This window comes from Sciurus carolinensis, chromosome 9, assembly GCF_902686445.1.
Source record: "Sciurus carolinensis chromosome 9, mSciCar1.2, whole genome shotgun sequence".
Lineage (NCBI taxonomy): Eukaryota > Metazoa > Chordata > Mammalia > Rodentia > Sciuridae > Sciurus > Sciurus carolinensis.
The window spans coordinates 91,865,934-91,881,303 of record NC_062221.1 but is presented as its reverse complement, the minus strand read 5'-3'; the positions used below and the strand labels follow the sequence as shown (position 1 = coordinate 91,881,303).

At 39.8% G+C, this 15,370-nt stretch overlaps 1 protein-coding gene across 1 annotated transcript in view; it reads right to left on the bottom strand.

Annotated features, from left to right (window-relative positions):
- Positions 1-2,796: 2,796 nt before the first annotated feature.
- The window catches only part of Impg2 (interphotoreceptor matrix proteoglycan 2), an 85,363-nt gene continuing 72,789 nt past the window's right edge, over positions 2,797-15,370 (bottom strand). Inside the window, exons 15-19 of the mRNA XM_047564789.1 lie at positions 9,595-9,805; positions 7,308-7,496; positions 5,765-5,990; positions 5,029-5,108; positions 2,797-3,273 (exon numbers count right to left, since the gene is read on the bottom strand). Coding sequence (XP_047420745.1) covers positions 3,261-3,273; positions 5,029-5,108; positions 5,765-5,990; positions 7,308-7,496; positions 9,595-9,805 — 719 coding nt within the window. The 3' untranslated portion in view covers positions 2,797-3,260. The remainder of the gene's footprint in view (positions 3,274-5,028; positions 5,109-5,764; positions 5,991-7,307; positions 7,497-9,594; positions 9,806-15,370) is intronic.

The following is a 15,370-nucleotide window of genomic DNA, read 5'->3' as shown; positions in this document are numbered from 1 at the left end:
ATCACTTTTCTGCATTCATCACTCATTTGGGAACAGAATGAGCTAGGATCCTGACTCACTGCAGCTGGATTATAAATGAAGACTGGCCCCACCCATTTCTACAGGGAATTGTTAGAAACATTTTAGGGGGAAAAAAAAACCTGACCCACATTTTTTTTGGCTAAAACAACTCAATTGAATAAAGATAAGTTATTCTCCTAAATCAGTTGTTTCCTTATGAAATAAATCTGTTGTCTTCCCTTTCCACTGCAAAAGGAAATCCACTTTGGGATTGAGAGATGTCAAGATACCCACTGTTGAAAACATGAAAATGACACAAAGACACCAGCTGCCTAAAAAATCATGAAATGGAAGGCAAACTTGTAAAACAAGCACACAAATGAATAACTAGCTCAGGTATCGTATAAGTGGACAAATTTTAGACTCTACAAAAAAATACGTGTGTAGTTTCTATTGTTTCGTCAGGGTTGTTCATCTACATTACAATTTGCTATGTGGCCACAAAACAAAACAAAAAATAGGTTGTGGGAAGCCGATCCAGGGTGACTAAATACTGAAGAATTAAAAACAGAGGTGGGAATAAAATCAGGTAAAATATGTACTTGTTTTATTATGTGAAGTAAATATGACATTAAGCCACATAAATGTGAACAAATATCCTTCAGTTATTGCAATGGTGAAAACGGAACCCTATTAAATAAATATTCATTTACCCAGAAGCCATGAAAACAAGAATCATGTAACTCAATTATAAAGGCTACATCTATAAGACTAGACAGTATCTTATGAATCTGGAAAAAATTAAGCTTGAGTTATTTACCATACATTTTTTAGTATTTTGCTCATTTTATTGTTGTCAAATAAAATGGCAGTCTTACTAAATATCATATTGCTAGGATAATGACAATATTCAGCATTCAATCCTCAATCAAATAGCCTAAACAAGAGTTTGGCCTGACTTTTAAATGACTACTTAAATTGCCTTGGGAAAAGAAGTTCTTTTCAAAAGAAGCTCTTGAACTCCAACAGCAGTGGATCATTGCTGGGGAAATTGCATTCTTCAGTCTTTTCCACTGTGGTTCAGCTACAGAGAAAAGGTAGGATGTAAGTCTTTATTCCTAAACTGGGAACTTCTGGTTTTTTCCTGATTCCTTTACTCTTCAATTTCACTGGTGTGGAACAGACATTAATGCAGGGCTAAGCAATTTGCTCCTTCATGACAAGGTCATGCAAAAGGAAATCAGAGACAGTGATGTGTATCAGAATTCCCAAATCCCCTCTTCACTGCTTGACTTGTGGAAAACGATCATCCTACTTTGGCTCAGTCTGTGCTTCTCCAAAGCGTTTCACATGGTGACCTGCTCTAGACAACCTTTATGTCCATCTAGAATTCAAGTGGGTGGCAAGCACTCATTCAAAGAGTTGCTGTCTAGGGTTAATTTGTGACTTAACAAAAAAAAATTTTTTTTTCATTTAATTTCTTGAAAATAAATAAATTTTGGGGAAAAAAACTAAAATTTAAGCAGAAAATTTGGCAAGTTTCACAAATAAAATCAAGCATTTAGTTGTGACAAATATCTTTATAATACTTGTAATGTTTTTAAGAATACTTATCAATTACTTTTCAAATTAGTCTAGAAGAAAATGTCCCATCAGTAGCTTGTACCTATGTTAAACTACTTGAGATCCATTTTGTGAGTAGGAAACAAAAGGGAATATGGAGATAAGGGACACACACACACGGAGGTGGGGTGAGGGACATGTTACCCATAGGTACTTTGCAAAATACCTGGATATCTTTAAGGCTTTCCCCAGGTTAACAAAGTATGTACCCAGCCCTAATATTTAGTTTGTGTTGATCTCATAATGAGTAAAATTGGCAGTAATCAAATTGAGAAAAAGTGAACCAAGTATTTTATCTTATGGTTATTCTCTCTGGTTAATTATATCTGGTCAGGAAATTAATCAAAAGGTTTAATATTGTTTTTGGCAAACATGAAGGCGTCCAACATAATATGTTTGCATTAATAACCTACTTTCTATGCAATTTTGTATTAATTATTTGGCCTTCTCCTTGCCCCCTCCCAAAACTACCCATTCAGGAAAAAAACCTATCAAAGAAGAGGAAGACTTCTATTTTCAGTCAAAATTTACATAATGTGTGGACTTTTCCAACTTGTACCATTTTAATTTTGAATAAAATTATTCAAAAGAATATTGTAATTGCAATAAAAGTCTCATCCTGTTTTGTGTAAGTAGGAATTTAGACAGGAGGTATTATACAAAAGAGAAGCATCACAAGTGAGCTAGTCTAACATGAGGTAGTGAAGTGCTGTTTTCCAAATTAATATGCCAGCAACTACAAAAGAATCAGGGTTTGCCCAAGACATTTTTTGATCTCAGAAGCAATCAGTGAACCTGTCAGTACTAACTCACTTCATCAACTGATCAGCAAAATATGCTGTCAATGCTGTGACCTTGATCCCACACCCACCCTCTCCCTGCCCATGTGATTAAATTGTTCTTTATACTAATGGCAACTGTCTAAACATTATTCATATGTACTATTCCTAAAAGCTTAAAAAACAGGATATTGGTAAATTAAATAATAATACTGTGGTCTTGATAAATATGCCCAGGAAATTCAAAATTCTTGTAGAAGCATCAAATACACACCTAATTCTATTTTGCAGCAAAAGATTATTTGTTTCTTCGGCAGTTTGTTTAAAAAAAAAAAGAAAGAAAGAAAGAAAAAAGAAACTTCCTATTTAAATAAATGTCTGACTTTCTATTAAAACTACTTAAAAGTTTTTCCCATTCAACCTGACAATAACAAACATGCTAGAAAATACTGACCTACTAAGCTTGACTTCTTGTAACAGTCTCACCTTATTTTCCTATTGGGAAACCTGAGGCACAGTTCTTAGTAGACACCCTCAAAGATACAGAAGCAGACAGCAATTACAGCCCTGATTCCCAGGTCTGATTTTTTTTTCCCCAAGAATACTTTCCAGAATGTGTGCAGCTTTGAGTTTCTTGAAATACAGCTCTTGGTCTTTGTAGAAATAAAAATTGTCACATCTCTTCACTATAGTCTGAAAATTTAAGCTATGAAAAAAGTATGCTCCACATTTACTAAATTTTTTAATAGCAAATTCTTCTTTCAACAGTATTCAAAATCCAGGTGAATTATATGAAACAGGTAACAAGTGGTCTCCATCTTCTCTAGGCGCCAATCAGTGTCAAAACAGGTGTTTGGGTCAAAGCTCTTCCCTGTCATTAAAAAAAAAGAAGAGAGAGAGAGATTCATTGGAAAAGGAAGAATATACTGAAATGTGTTTTTGTTGTAATACACCACAAACCTACAGTCCTAAAGTCACCAGTGCTTTCTATTTTCTTCTTTAGAGGACATCTTTTTGTACTCTGCTAAGTTTAAAAACAAAATAAAACAAAAACCTTTGCGAGACCATGTAATGCTTTTTCAGAATCCTAAATTAAGTTCATTAACGTTTTATTGGGCTACTTGGTGTATGAGAATGTTGAGACTAAGTAAAAACTGAGAATGCTGTATGGATTATGTGCCTCCATCTTTTAAAAGTCATCTTCCCCTCTGAACATCCTCCCAAAGACTGTAGAATCTGTATGGGAATTCTTTTGGTTCACAAGGTCCTCTTGTTTAAATCTGTTTCATGGATTTTTTTGTGTATTTTAATGTGAGGCAGCCCATCAGAAGAAACAAGCATGTCATCATCTGCTTATCCCTAATTAGGATGAATCCTTTCCTTCAGATGTCTTGGCCAAGAGCTGATGTATTTTTAATTCAGGTAGCACAGTTGGGCAGATGGTTCTGAAGGACTTACAATGGGTTTTAGAAAAGACAAAAACATCATTGATATTCTTGCTGTTGTATACTACTGAAACAGATCAATGGGCCATTTGCTGGCTACAGATGCAGAGATGAGTGAATGTCCTGGTTTTGAAAGGCAGCACCAGTATTATTGCTCTGACAGCTTTCAGCACTTCCTGGGAGCCAAGCCATTTGTCTAGAGATCTTTAGAGGTGATTCCACCACGCATATGGAATTTAAAAAGCAACTTACTTAGTTTACTTAGGTGGCCATTTGTTCCTTCTAGAAAAGAGGGTCATGACTCAAGGGGCTGCCTATTGGAGGAAAAGGATTTGGAGTAAAAGAGCAGAGGCTCTTCTCAGGGCCATGACTGTTACCTAACTTTCAGATGACTTCTTATACACACAAATTGCTCTGGTGAAGATGCCTGTCTAGGACCATGAGCAAGCACTTCTGTGAGGGCAGCAGCAGGACCAAATATCAACACCAAATTAAAAATCTCACCCATGACAGTCAACTAATGCCCACAGTGGTCTCTTTTCATGATAGTTTATTTCTGTAAACTAAGTCTTATTGCAAATTCTGGAGAACAAAGAAAAACTCATAGGAACTTGCTTAAAATTCATACTGAGTAAAGTAAATGGAAAGAGACAGAATGAAACTACAATACCCTTGATAGAGGCAGGAGGTACACTTTAACGAGTTATGAGTCAAAGCATACTGAAAAGTTTATAGAGATGGAAATGGAAGGGTGTGCTGAAATATGTGAGAATTTATGGCTACTCAAATGCCTTTCATAGAAACCATCTATGAAAACTACTTTCTAGCAATGGATTACTGGCAAGGTCTATGCTGATAAGAGAGAAATTATGACATACCCCAGGGATCTCCACCAAAACAGATAGGGTCTTAGTTTGAAATCTTCTCTGCCACTTGCTATCACTCTCATCTTAAGTAAATCTCTTCATATCCCCAAGACTCCTTTCCTCAATTAAGGAACACTCAACTTATACAGTCATTATAAGGAATAATGCGATTATTCATATGCATAAAGAGTTCCATAAATGTTGGTTGTCACCAAGACCTCTGTCACATGAACAGGAATTACATGCACATTCTGGCTGCACTACTCTAAGACCAGCTATTAAGACCATAGGTAAGGGGCTGTGGTAAATGCTTACATTTGATGCTCCCTGACAAAAGCTGCAAACTCAGGATCATTGGCATACAGTTCCAAAATTCTCATTCTTTCTTGAATTTCCTTAAACAAACAAAAAAGAGGTCACATACTGCATTAGAAACACTTCATCAGCCTTTTGGAAGATCTAATTATTATAAAAAATTGTGAGATTCTGGGCTATCCAAGGAAGAGCTATAAAAAAGCATTTGCAGCCAGGCATGGTGGCACACACCTGTAATCCCAGTGGCTCGGGGGGCTGAGACAGGATAGTGAGTTCAAAGTCAGCCTCAGCCAAACTGAGGTTCTAAGCAACTCAGTGAGACTCTGTCTCTAAATAAGAATACAAAACAGAGCTTGGAATGTAGCTCAGTAGTCAAGTGCCCTTGAGTTCAATCCCTGGTACCTGCCCACCCCAAAAAGGAAAGTATTTGCAAAATGGAAAGTTCTGCATATACTGCTAGATATTACATGACTGCTCTAACCCCAACATATATTTCTGAAAAAGGAACTGGGGAAGGAAAGAGTATGTACTAATAAAGGAAATAAGTCACTTGGTGGGGAATAAGGTACAGCTCAAAGTTGAATACTTTCTGCATACCATGTTGGCTGAGAGATATCATGAGGTAAGAATGAATTGTGAAATATTTTTCATCCTCTCTTGAAGTCTGTGCACACGCATGCACACACACATCCATCAGCAGCAACAGCAGCTACTGGTCCACAACAAAAATCCCTACCTCTTTGGAAAGGTCGGTGCTCTCATACATCTGTCTGATTTCTTCTCTGCTCAAACCACCAATCACTGCTTCATTAGCAGAGCTGCGGAAGGGATGCCGAGGATAGGGTTCCACGTATTGTACACGCCTGGCCATGTGGCTTTCATATGCAGGGTTGTACTTCACAGCGTTCTCTATGGATGAGAGGCTGTCAGGCTGCCTGCTGGAACCACAGAAAGAAAGAGGACTTATTCAAGTTCTTCGGATGCTTAACTACTTGGAAGACTGTTTGGTACAAAATCTCTGTTGAGGTAGAAAAAGAAAGGCAATAGGGCGGGGTATCTGTGAAATATCCAGATCAATCTCAAAAATTCTTTGTAAAGTATCATCATTATTATTTCCTCAACTAAATGGCAAGCACCCTGTGGCACTGTTTCATATTTCATTCATCTTATTTTCCCACAGTGCCTGAGATTCAGTACATGTGGGTTGGGAACTGTCTGCCAGTGAATAGTATTTCATTAAATAAATGCAGCTCCATCATTCTCAAATTTAAACATATCAAAAATCAGTGTATAACCACACCCAAACTCTGACAAAAATACAAATATTGGGGGATGGGAAGATCTGGTCCTCAAATTCAATTCAGGTCTACAAATATGTAATGAGCATTGATTGCACACCTAGGACTGTTCTAGATGCTAATGAAACAAACAAAAATACCATTGACATCTTTGTCCTGATAAGATTATAGTCTGGTGAAAACTCAGGGTCAATAAGAAGCATAAGAACAATGATGGAGGTATGTCCTGGGTCTCTAGGTACCTAGGAGGGGTGCCTCCTAAGCCAAGACTGTGGGAGAAGGAAGGCAGGCGGCTCTCAGGTAGCTCTTATACACTCCAGAAGCGCAGTGTCAATTACAACCAGGGACTGTGACCACAAAACAACCCAAAGGGTCCTTGGATCCCTAGTCTAGCACGTGAATCAGGCTTTATTTCTCCCATTAATGAAGCTATGTTTAATTAAACAGAGAACCAGATTTCATTTCTTGTTAGATTCTGGCTAATCACCCCCAGGTATGAGCTGAAGGGGAACAAACTGTAACAGATCTGGCCCTCAACAAGGGAAACTCACTTTTTTCCATCTCGTCTCCATCAATCCCACTCCACACCTCCTCCACCAAGAAACAGGCATTCCAGCCACATTCAAGGTGTCCTCCAGGAGGCTCAGGCCCTGACTTGGCTCATGTTCACTCAATTAGCTGCAAAGTCTCACTTACTCCCAGCAAATGTCCACTCTTCTGTCTGATAAATATCACAATATTTAAATACCTTTAAAACTCTCTCCCCCAACAAAACTTAGTTCATTCCTCATCTAAGCCTGTTAGCATCTCACTGATAGTGTAAACTTCTGTTTCTTTTCAATGTGACACTCCTTTGAGGACAAGCACCATACTTTTATTCAACTTTACAGCTCTCTGTCCAACACTGGGCACATAGTAAGTGCGAAGTAAACAAGCAAAGAGAACATTTTCGTCCATCAGAGAGTTCTCTTCTTTACTTACCTGAAAGGCCGCTCTCCGTCTCTTGGGACATGCTGAGCCTGAAGAGTCTTGACGAGGAAGAAGATGATGATGGAAGAGAGGAGGATAAGTCCAACAACACAGGCTACAGCGATGCCTATGACCAAGGGTTCAGACACAAACTCCTCACAGTGCTCACCTCGGTACCACCAGTTCTCACCCACCCGGCACCTGTAATGAACCATCACCAAATCCAAACTCTGAATGACTTTGTTCAAAGTGGAAATGAACAGCAGAACTTTCAGTAGGACTGGGAAAAGGTATAGACATAAATGCCAACCATGTGAAGTTTCACTGACGAGTCAAATATGTGGCTCAGTGGTTCAATGCCTGATACATGTGAGGACCTGGGTTTGATCCCCAGCACCATAAAAAAATAAAAAGTAAAATACACAGTGGAATATTACGCAGTCTTAAAGAAGAAGGAAATTATGGCATTTTCTGGTAAATAGATGGAGCTGGATAATATCATGCTATGCAAAATAAACCAATCCCAGGATCAGACTTCCTTAACAGGACTCCCATAGCACAAGAAATAAAAGAAAGAATCAACAACTGGGATAGATTCAAACTAAAAAACTTTCTCTCAGCAAAGGAAACTATCAGTAATGTGAAGAGAGAGCCTACAGAGTGGGAGAAAATCTTTGCCACTCATACTTCAGATAGAGCACTAATTTCCAGAATCTATAAAGAACTCAAAAAACTCTACACCAAGAATACAAATAATCCAATCAACAAATGGGCTAAGGAAATGAACAGACACTTCACAGAAGATGTACAAGCAATCAACAAACATATGGAAAAATGTTCAACATCTCTAGTAATAAGAGAAATGCAAATCAAAACCACCCTAAGATTCCATCTCACCCCAATTAGAATGGCGATTATCAAGAACACAAGCAACAATAGGTGTTGGCGAGGATGTGGGGAAAAAGGTACACTCATACATTGCTGGTGGGGATGCAAATTAGTGCAGCCACTCTGGAAAGCAGTATGGAGATTCCTCAGAAAGCTTGGAATGGAACCACCATTTGACCCAACTATCCCACTCCTCGGCCTATACCCAAAGGACTTAAAATCAGCATACTTCAGAGATACAGCCACATCAATGTTCATAGCTGCTCAATTCACAATAGCCAGATTGTGGAACCAACCTAGATGTCCTTCAATTGATGAATGGATAAAGAAACTGTGATATATATACAATGGAATATTACTCAGCCATAAAGAATGATAAAATTATGGCATTTGCAGGCAAATGGATGAAATTGGAGAATATCATGCTAAGTGAGATAAGCCAATCTCAAAAAACTAAAGGACGAATGATATCGCTAATAAGTGGATGATGACACATAATGGGGGGTGGGAGGGGTTAGTGTTAGGGTTAGGGTTAGGTTTAGCATTAGGGTTAGGGAGAGGGGCAAGAATGGAGGAAGGAAGGACTGTATAGAGGGAAAAGAGGGGTGGGAGGGGTTGGGGGGAAGGGAAAAAATAACAGAATGAATCAAACAACATTACCCTATGTAAATTTATGATTACACAAATGGTATGCCTTTACTCCATGTACAGAGAAACAACATGTATCCCACTTGTTTACAATAAAAAAAAATTAATAAAAAATTAAAAAAATAAAAAAAAATAAACCAATCCCCAAAAACAAAGGCCAAATGTTTTCTCTGATATGTGGTTGCTAATTCACAGTAAGAATGCCAGGGGACCGGGGAAAAATAGAGTTACTTTGGATTAGGCAGAGGGGAGTGAAGGAAGGAGAGGAGGTTTGGGGGTAGGATGGTAGAATGAACCTGACATTATTACACTATATACACAACTGGTGTGATTCTACATCATGTACAACCAGAAGAATGAGAAGTTATACTTCATTTATGTATGATGTGTCAAAATGCATTCTACTGTCATATATAACTAGGACAAATTTAAAAATTTATTTAAATTTAAAATAAATAAATAAACTTCATTTTTAACACTGATAGCCTTATAATGATCACTGAAAACCCTAACGCAGGTACTCTAAGTACTCTCAGTAGCACATATTTAGGCAAAATTTTTAAAGCTCCAAAATAAAATAACTGGGTATATAATTCAGGGCTATTAAATGACCCAGTCTTTACAAGAGACAGCATTCATCTACTGTCTGGAAATAATTTCTATAATAAATATCATAAGGATCACCCTAAAATTATAGGTGTTACCCCATTTTCTTCAGACGTATCTATAACCTCTGAAGCCCAAATCTCTAATCACAGCATACCTACAAATGGCTCCCTGCCCAGGCATAATGTCACACTTCCCATCGTTCAAGCAGAAGTCAGGCTGTAGGTCGCAGAGGCTCTGGCAAGGCAGTTCATCCACACTCAAGTATCCAGGGTAGCATCTGCACTTGGCTTCTCCACTCCAGGGGTCGACCAGACACTCGGAAAATTCATTGCAGGCCTGAAACTTGCAAGGATTAGCTTCGTCACCTGAAACATCAAATGAACCAGAAAATGATGCAAAGAAAGGCAAAGCATAGGAAATGGGGCACAGGAAGCCCCTCATTAAAGCTCCTCCCTCAAATAACACAGGACAACCCCCATTCTGGACCATCAAAGTACACCATCACCTGACCGGTAGGTACCACCAAAAGTTCTGATACATCCTGCATTGAGAAGTTTTTCAGTTTCTCTGAAACTCAGAGCCAAGTCAGAGCCATGATCTGGGCAAGCCCCTACATGTTTTATCTAGGAAGTTCAGAGAAGCTTTAAAACCAAAGTCATGTAAGTGTAGATCTAAATTACACACAGTGTTCACATACCATTCATTCTCACCAAATCTATCCTGTTCTAGTTTACCTGTACACACTGCTATGTGCATGCCCCACACTGAGACCACAAGGTGAGAAGAGAGTGCCCAGAGGAGAACTGGGAGGAGCCTCAGGATGGGTATAGCCCCATAAGAGAAGTCTAAGGGACAGTCTAGATTTGTGGAAGCCAATGTTAGAAAAATAAACCATCCCTACACCTCCTCAGGCCATTCTCAATAATATCTTGGCTTCAGTAACTTCATTTTTTACTGATGGAATAAGGAAAAATGACAAAAAGTATCAATGGACAATAACCCATCAAAACTGATACAAGTCATTAACCGTGATGGGCCTTCCACCCATCATGGTCTCATCATAGACTCTTCAATCTATGAATGGCAAATGGGCAAATGGTGACGTAGATACTGGAAAAGAAGGAAACTCGTAGAAATGATCCATAGACTCATCTACATGAAAAAGTATAAAGCTGACCTAGAAAGAAAGGGAGAATAAAAAGAAAAAGAACATAGACTCTTAGTTTTCAGAGATATTAATATTGCTTTGAAAAGCAATGAGTTTCTTGCTGCTCTGGAGATTAAAGATGATTCTGTATAAGTTTGTGCCCTTGGAGTTTAGAGGAGGATCTCTGAAGCCAGTCTCCAAAATTCCCAGGTAGGAACAGATGGGATGTATTAAGTTAAAAATTTGTGTCCATCCAGAACTTCAAAATAGGACTTTATGTAGAAATAGTCTTTGCAGATAATAATTAAGTTAAGAAGAGGTCATATTGGTTTGGGAGGGTCCCTGATCTAATGACTGAGATATCCTTAAAAGAAAAGGGGAATCTGGGCACAAAGATAAAAACAAACGCAGAAGAACACTTTACATAAACAGAGATTTGAGTGACAAAGAATGCCAAAGATTGCCAGAAAATACCAAAAGCTAGGAAAAAGCAAGGAAGGATTGTTTTTTCCCTAGAACTGCTGGAGGGAGCATGGCTCTGTCAATCTTTCATCTTGAACTTCTAGCCTGAAGAACTGTGAAAAGATACATTTCTGTTGTGATAAGCCACCCAGTTTGTGGTACCTTGTTAAACAGCCTTAGGAAAACAATATAGCAGACACTGCCAAGAAGCTCATGTAACAAAGAGAGCATTCAGATGTGCTGATGTTCACTGACAAGGAGACTGCGCAGCCGGATTCCACTGTGTATTTCCTAAGTCTTCACATCCTTGTCCTAGTGATCATTTTGTTACTAAAATAATCTAATCTTGAGCTAGCAGTAAGGAATAGAGGTGTATATAGTAGGTGTGGAGAATGGTATTTTATAGATCCCCTTTGTTGATGAAAGCAAAATTTTCTGAGACACTATATGGGGGTGGGAGGAGACAAGTCAGTGTTTTGTTTTGGCATAGTGCAAAAGAAAGAGACAAGTCAGTGTTTTGTTTTGGCACAGTGGCAACTGAACCCAGCTCTTTTAATTTTTTTTTTTTTTTTTTGAGATAGGGTCTTGCTAAGTTGCTCACACTTGTAACCCTCCTGCCTCAGCCTCCCAAGTTGCTGGGATTATAGGCATGTGACATTGGACCCAATGATAAGTAAGTCTTATAATAGCCACTCTTGACATACAAATGATAATCTGAAGACCTTTAACCAATTAAACAAAAGTACACATGTAATAGGAAAATTCTATTTGAAAATTTAAAAACTTTGTGGCCACTTTGTGGATGGGTAAGAGGGCAAAAAAAAAAACAATTTATATTTTCTGTAAATTGGGAGCAAAGGTATAGATAGAAGGAAAATATAAATGCTATCCCCTTTTGCTTCCAGAGGTCAAGTCTAATATTTTAATCATATAAATAAAAAACTAGAGTCTCTTTCCTGTCCTGTATACAGGCTAAAAGTGGATGTGGAGAACAGCTTGCACCTGTGGGAAAGTACCTTAATATATGGAGAAACAAAGGTAGATCTGAAGGTTAGTTTGGAATGGGAGTTAGGGATCTAAATTGTACCATGAATTACACACACTCTGACTTTCCAGGAGCCACCTATGAAAAGGATTGATGGGTCAAGGAAAATGAGAGTGGAGGGAATGTGAAGAAGGTCTGGAAAGAAAACTTCATGGCCAGAGCAACATGGGGAGCTGGCTGATCCTGGGGCGGGGGAGGGGGGAATGGGTCAGTAGGAGATGACCTTGAGAGGGTGACTGAGGAACCTTAGGAAGGTTATACCTAATGGTAATATTTTTAACCATTTGCTGTGCTTCAAAAAAGCCTTCTTCATGATTTTCACACCATCAGCAAATAGAATCAATGCCTTGCGTTGGAGATGCTTTGGAGAAATGATAAAATGGACTAAGAAGTGTTTTAGACTAACATGAAGAACAGGCATAGAGTTAAGACACATATGAGATTAAAAATTCAGCAGAAAAGAAACTCAGAGATGGAGGTGATTATGAGATAGTTAAGTTCCCTAACAATGCCTAGAGGTATTAAGGGATGGGGGAACATTGAATGTTTTGTACTGTACATAGGAGAGACTACTGCCTGTTCATTTGAATATTAAAGGAAAAGGTGACCTTATAAAACTGGATGACTTGGCATGCAGTTACATGTTGAGTTACATAATAAACTGAAGCAAATGCACTTATTTATTGTAATGCTCTTTTAAAAGCAGTGGATTAGGGACTGGGGATATAGCTCAGTGGTACAGTGCTGGTCTAGCATGTGTAAGGCCTTGGCTTTGATCCCCAAAGCCACCCAAGAAAGGGGGGATGGACTTTTGCAAATATTTTATAAGTCAAACTACTTGTATTTGTAAGGCTAGTCAATAGCTTTTGGATATGTTGTTTAATCCTTAGACTAGCCTCATGAAATACACAGGTCAGGTAATATTATCCCCATATAATATATGAGTGGCTACAGCTCAAAGATAAAATAGCTCATCTAAAGTCACACAAATGATCAAGGGCAGAGCAGAGTCAAGAAACCCAGCTTTCCAAATTATAATTAATTGCTTCTTCCACTACACCACATGGCAAAAAATGTGCATGCAATCTTAGAGAACTCAAGTGGCAAGAGATTTAGATATGGGGGGATTAACTAAATCATTTTCCTCACTTTCAGTGAATAATGGTCCTTCAAGGATTTCAAAGGAAAGAATGTTTGCTTCTTTCTCAGTTGAAAAATAGGGCTGACTTTCAAACCAGTTTGAGAATAAAAGTCACTGGAGAAATATGAACCTAGACATTCCACCTCACTCCTACTCAAAACCACTGTCCGCTGGTATGTAGAAGGGAAAAAAGAATAAAATTTCAGGCTCCAACAGTATACTCTGCAGCCAAGTCTTCCAAATCAAAATAACATTTCATTTCATTCATTCACAGTATTTCTGAGTACCTCCTGTGTTCAAAGCACTGTGCTAAAGTCTGTCTAGAAAGTACTTAATACTCAGTCCTTGTGTGTTATGGTTTGGATGTGTGGTGTCCCCCAAAAGTTCACATGTGAGGCAATGCAGGGTTTGGAGGAGAAATGATCTGGTTATAGCCTTGGCCTAATCAGTGAATTGATCCCTGATGGGACTGACTGAGTGGTAATTGAAGGCAGGTGGGGTGTGGCTGGAGGAGGCGATTCATTTGGGGTGTGGCTGGAGGAGGCAATTCATTTGGGGCATGGCTATGGGGTATATATTTGTATCTGGTGAGTAGAGACCTCTCTCTCTGCTTCCTAATCACCATGATGTGAGCTGCTTCCCTCCCCCCCACTCTCCTGCCAAGGATTCAGCCTCGCCTTGAATCCAAGGAATCTGTGGACTAAGACCTATGAAACCATGAGCCCTCAAATAAACTCTTCCTCCTCTAAAATTGTTCTGGTCAGATCTTTTAGTCACACAGTGAAATCACTGACTAAAACATTGTGAAAAGCTCACCTGGGAAAAATAGCCATTAAGCTACTACGTACGTAAATTAACATTGCAAACAGTGCTAAATTTCATAGGGGAAAAGAGCAGACTAAAGGGGAAAGAACTAATCTAGATTACTATGGGTAGATTATCAAAAGTCTAGAGGAAGCAATATTTGAACTGAAACATTAAGGGTGAGCAGGAGTCAGCCAAGAAAAGAAAGAGATTCAGGCAAAGGGGACAGTATGTGCAAAGGCTTGGGCCACAAAATGTTTTTGGCATATAAGAAAACCAAAGCAAGATAGTTTGGAAAATGGAGAGCAGAGAGTTATTTTATTTGATGATATTGGGGAAGAAGTTGGGGACCAGGTCTTGTGGCTACTGAACCAGGCAGCCACTGAAAGGTTTTAAACTGCAAAGTGAAATAATGTGATGGGTGTTTTCAAAAGAATATCATGGCTGCTGTCTGAAGAACAGTTAGAAAGAGAAGAAGTAGATACTCTGACCCACAAGCAGCTTCAGGGACCAGGACAGGACAGCCAGCGACCTCCCCAAGCAGCCTGGACCCCTGCGGTGGGAGGTACCTTTCAAGGCTAGCTTCTTGGAACAGACCGCCCAGTGAGAGCCTTTCTACATAGAGACAGCCACAAGTCCCTGAGCCAACGGAGAGCTTCGATCCGCAAGCAGCCTCTGGGATCAGGGCAGGGCAGCCAGAGACCTCTTCAGGCGGCTCTGCCCACTCTGGCTGCAGGCTCTCTTCACTGGGCGATCCAAGATGGCGGCCTAGAGGGAGACTGCACCCACAGTCGCTCCAGAACCCAAGAGTTAAGAAGGGGAGGCATTGAGAGACTCGGACTGAAATAGAGCCACGGGTGAGTCTGCCCACTGGGTAAAGCTCGGCCCGGGTGGCAGGCCCAGATAGAGGTAGCTTATCGGAGAAGGGCAGGGCAGCTAGAGTCTTCCACAGGCAGCCCTGTGCACTCCGGTGCTGGGCCCCTCCCACACAGCCAGCTTCTCCAGGTTCTCGAAGCAGGCCCCCTACTGAGAGCCTTTCTGATCAGAACAAGCTCCAAGTGCCGGAGCCAGCGCGGCATACTCTGGCCCGCAAGACAGACCCGGTGGGCTCCCCCCACATGGCCAGCTGCACAGTGCAGGCCCCCAGCGAGAGCCTTTCCGACAGAGCCAGCTCCAAGCCCTGGAACCAGTAGGGGCTAGGGGCAACTTTCTTCGGAAGCACTGCATTATCAAGTTCCTCCAAGACTTCAGGCTACTGAAGGCTGGGAGGTGATACACTGGAAATCTACCGGGACACTATAAGCCAAAAGAGGAAATCTGCAATATCTCAG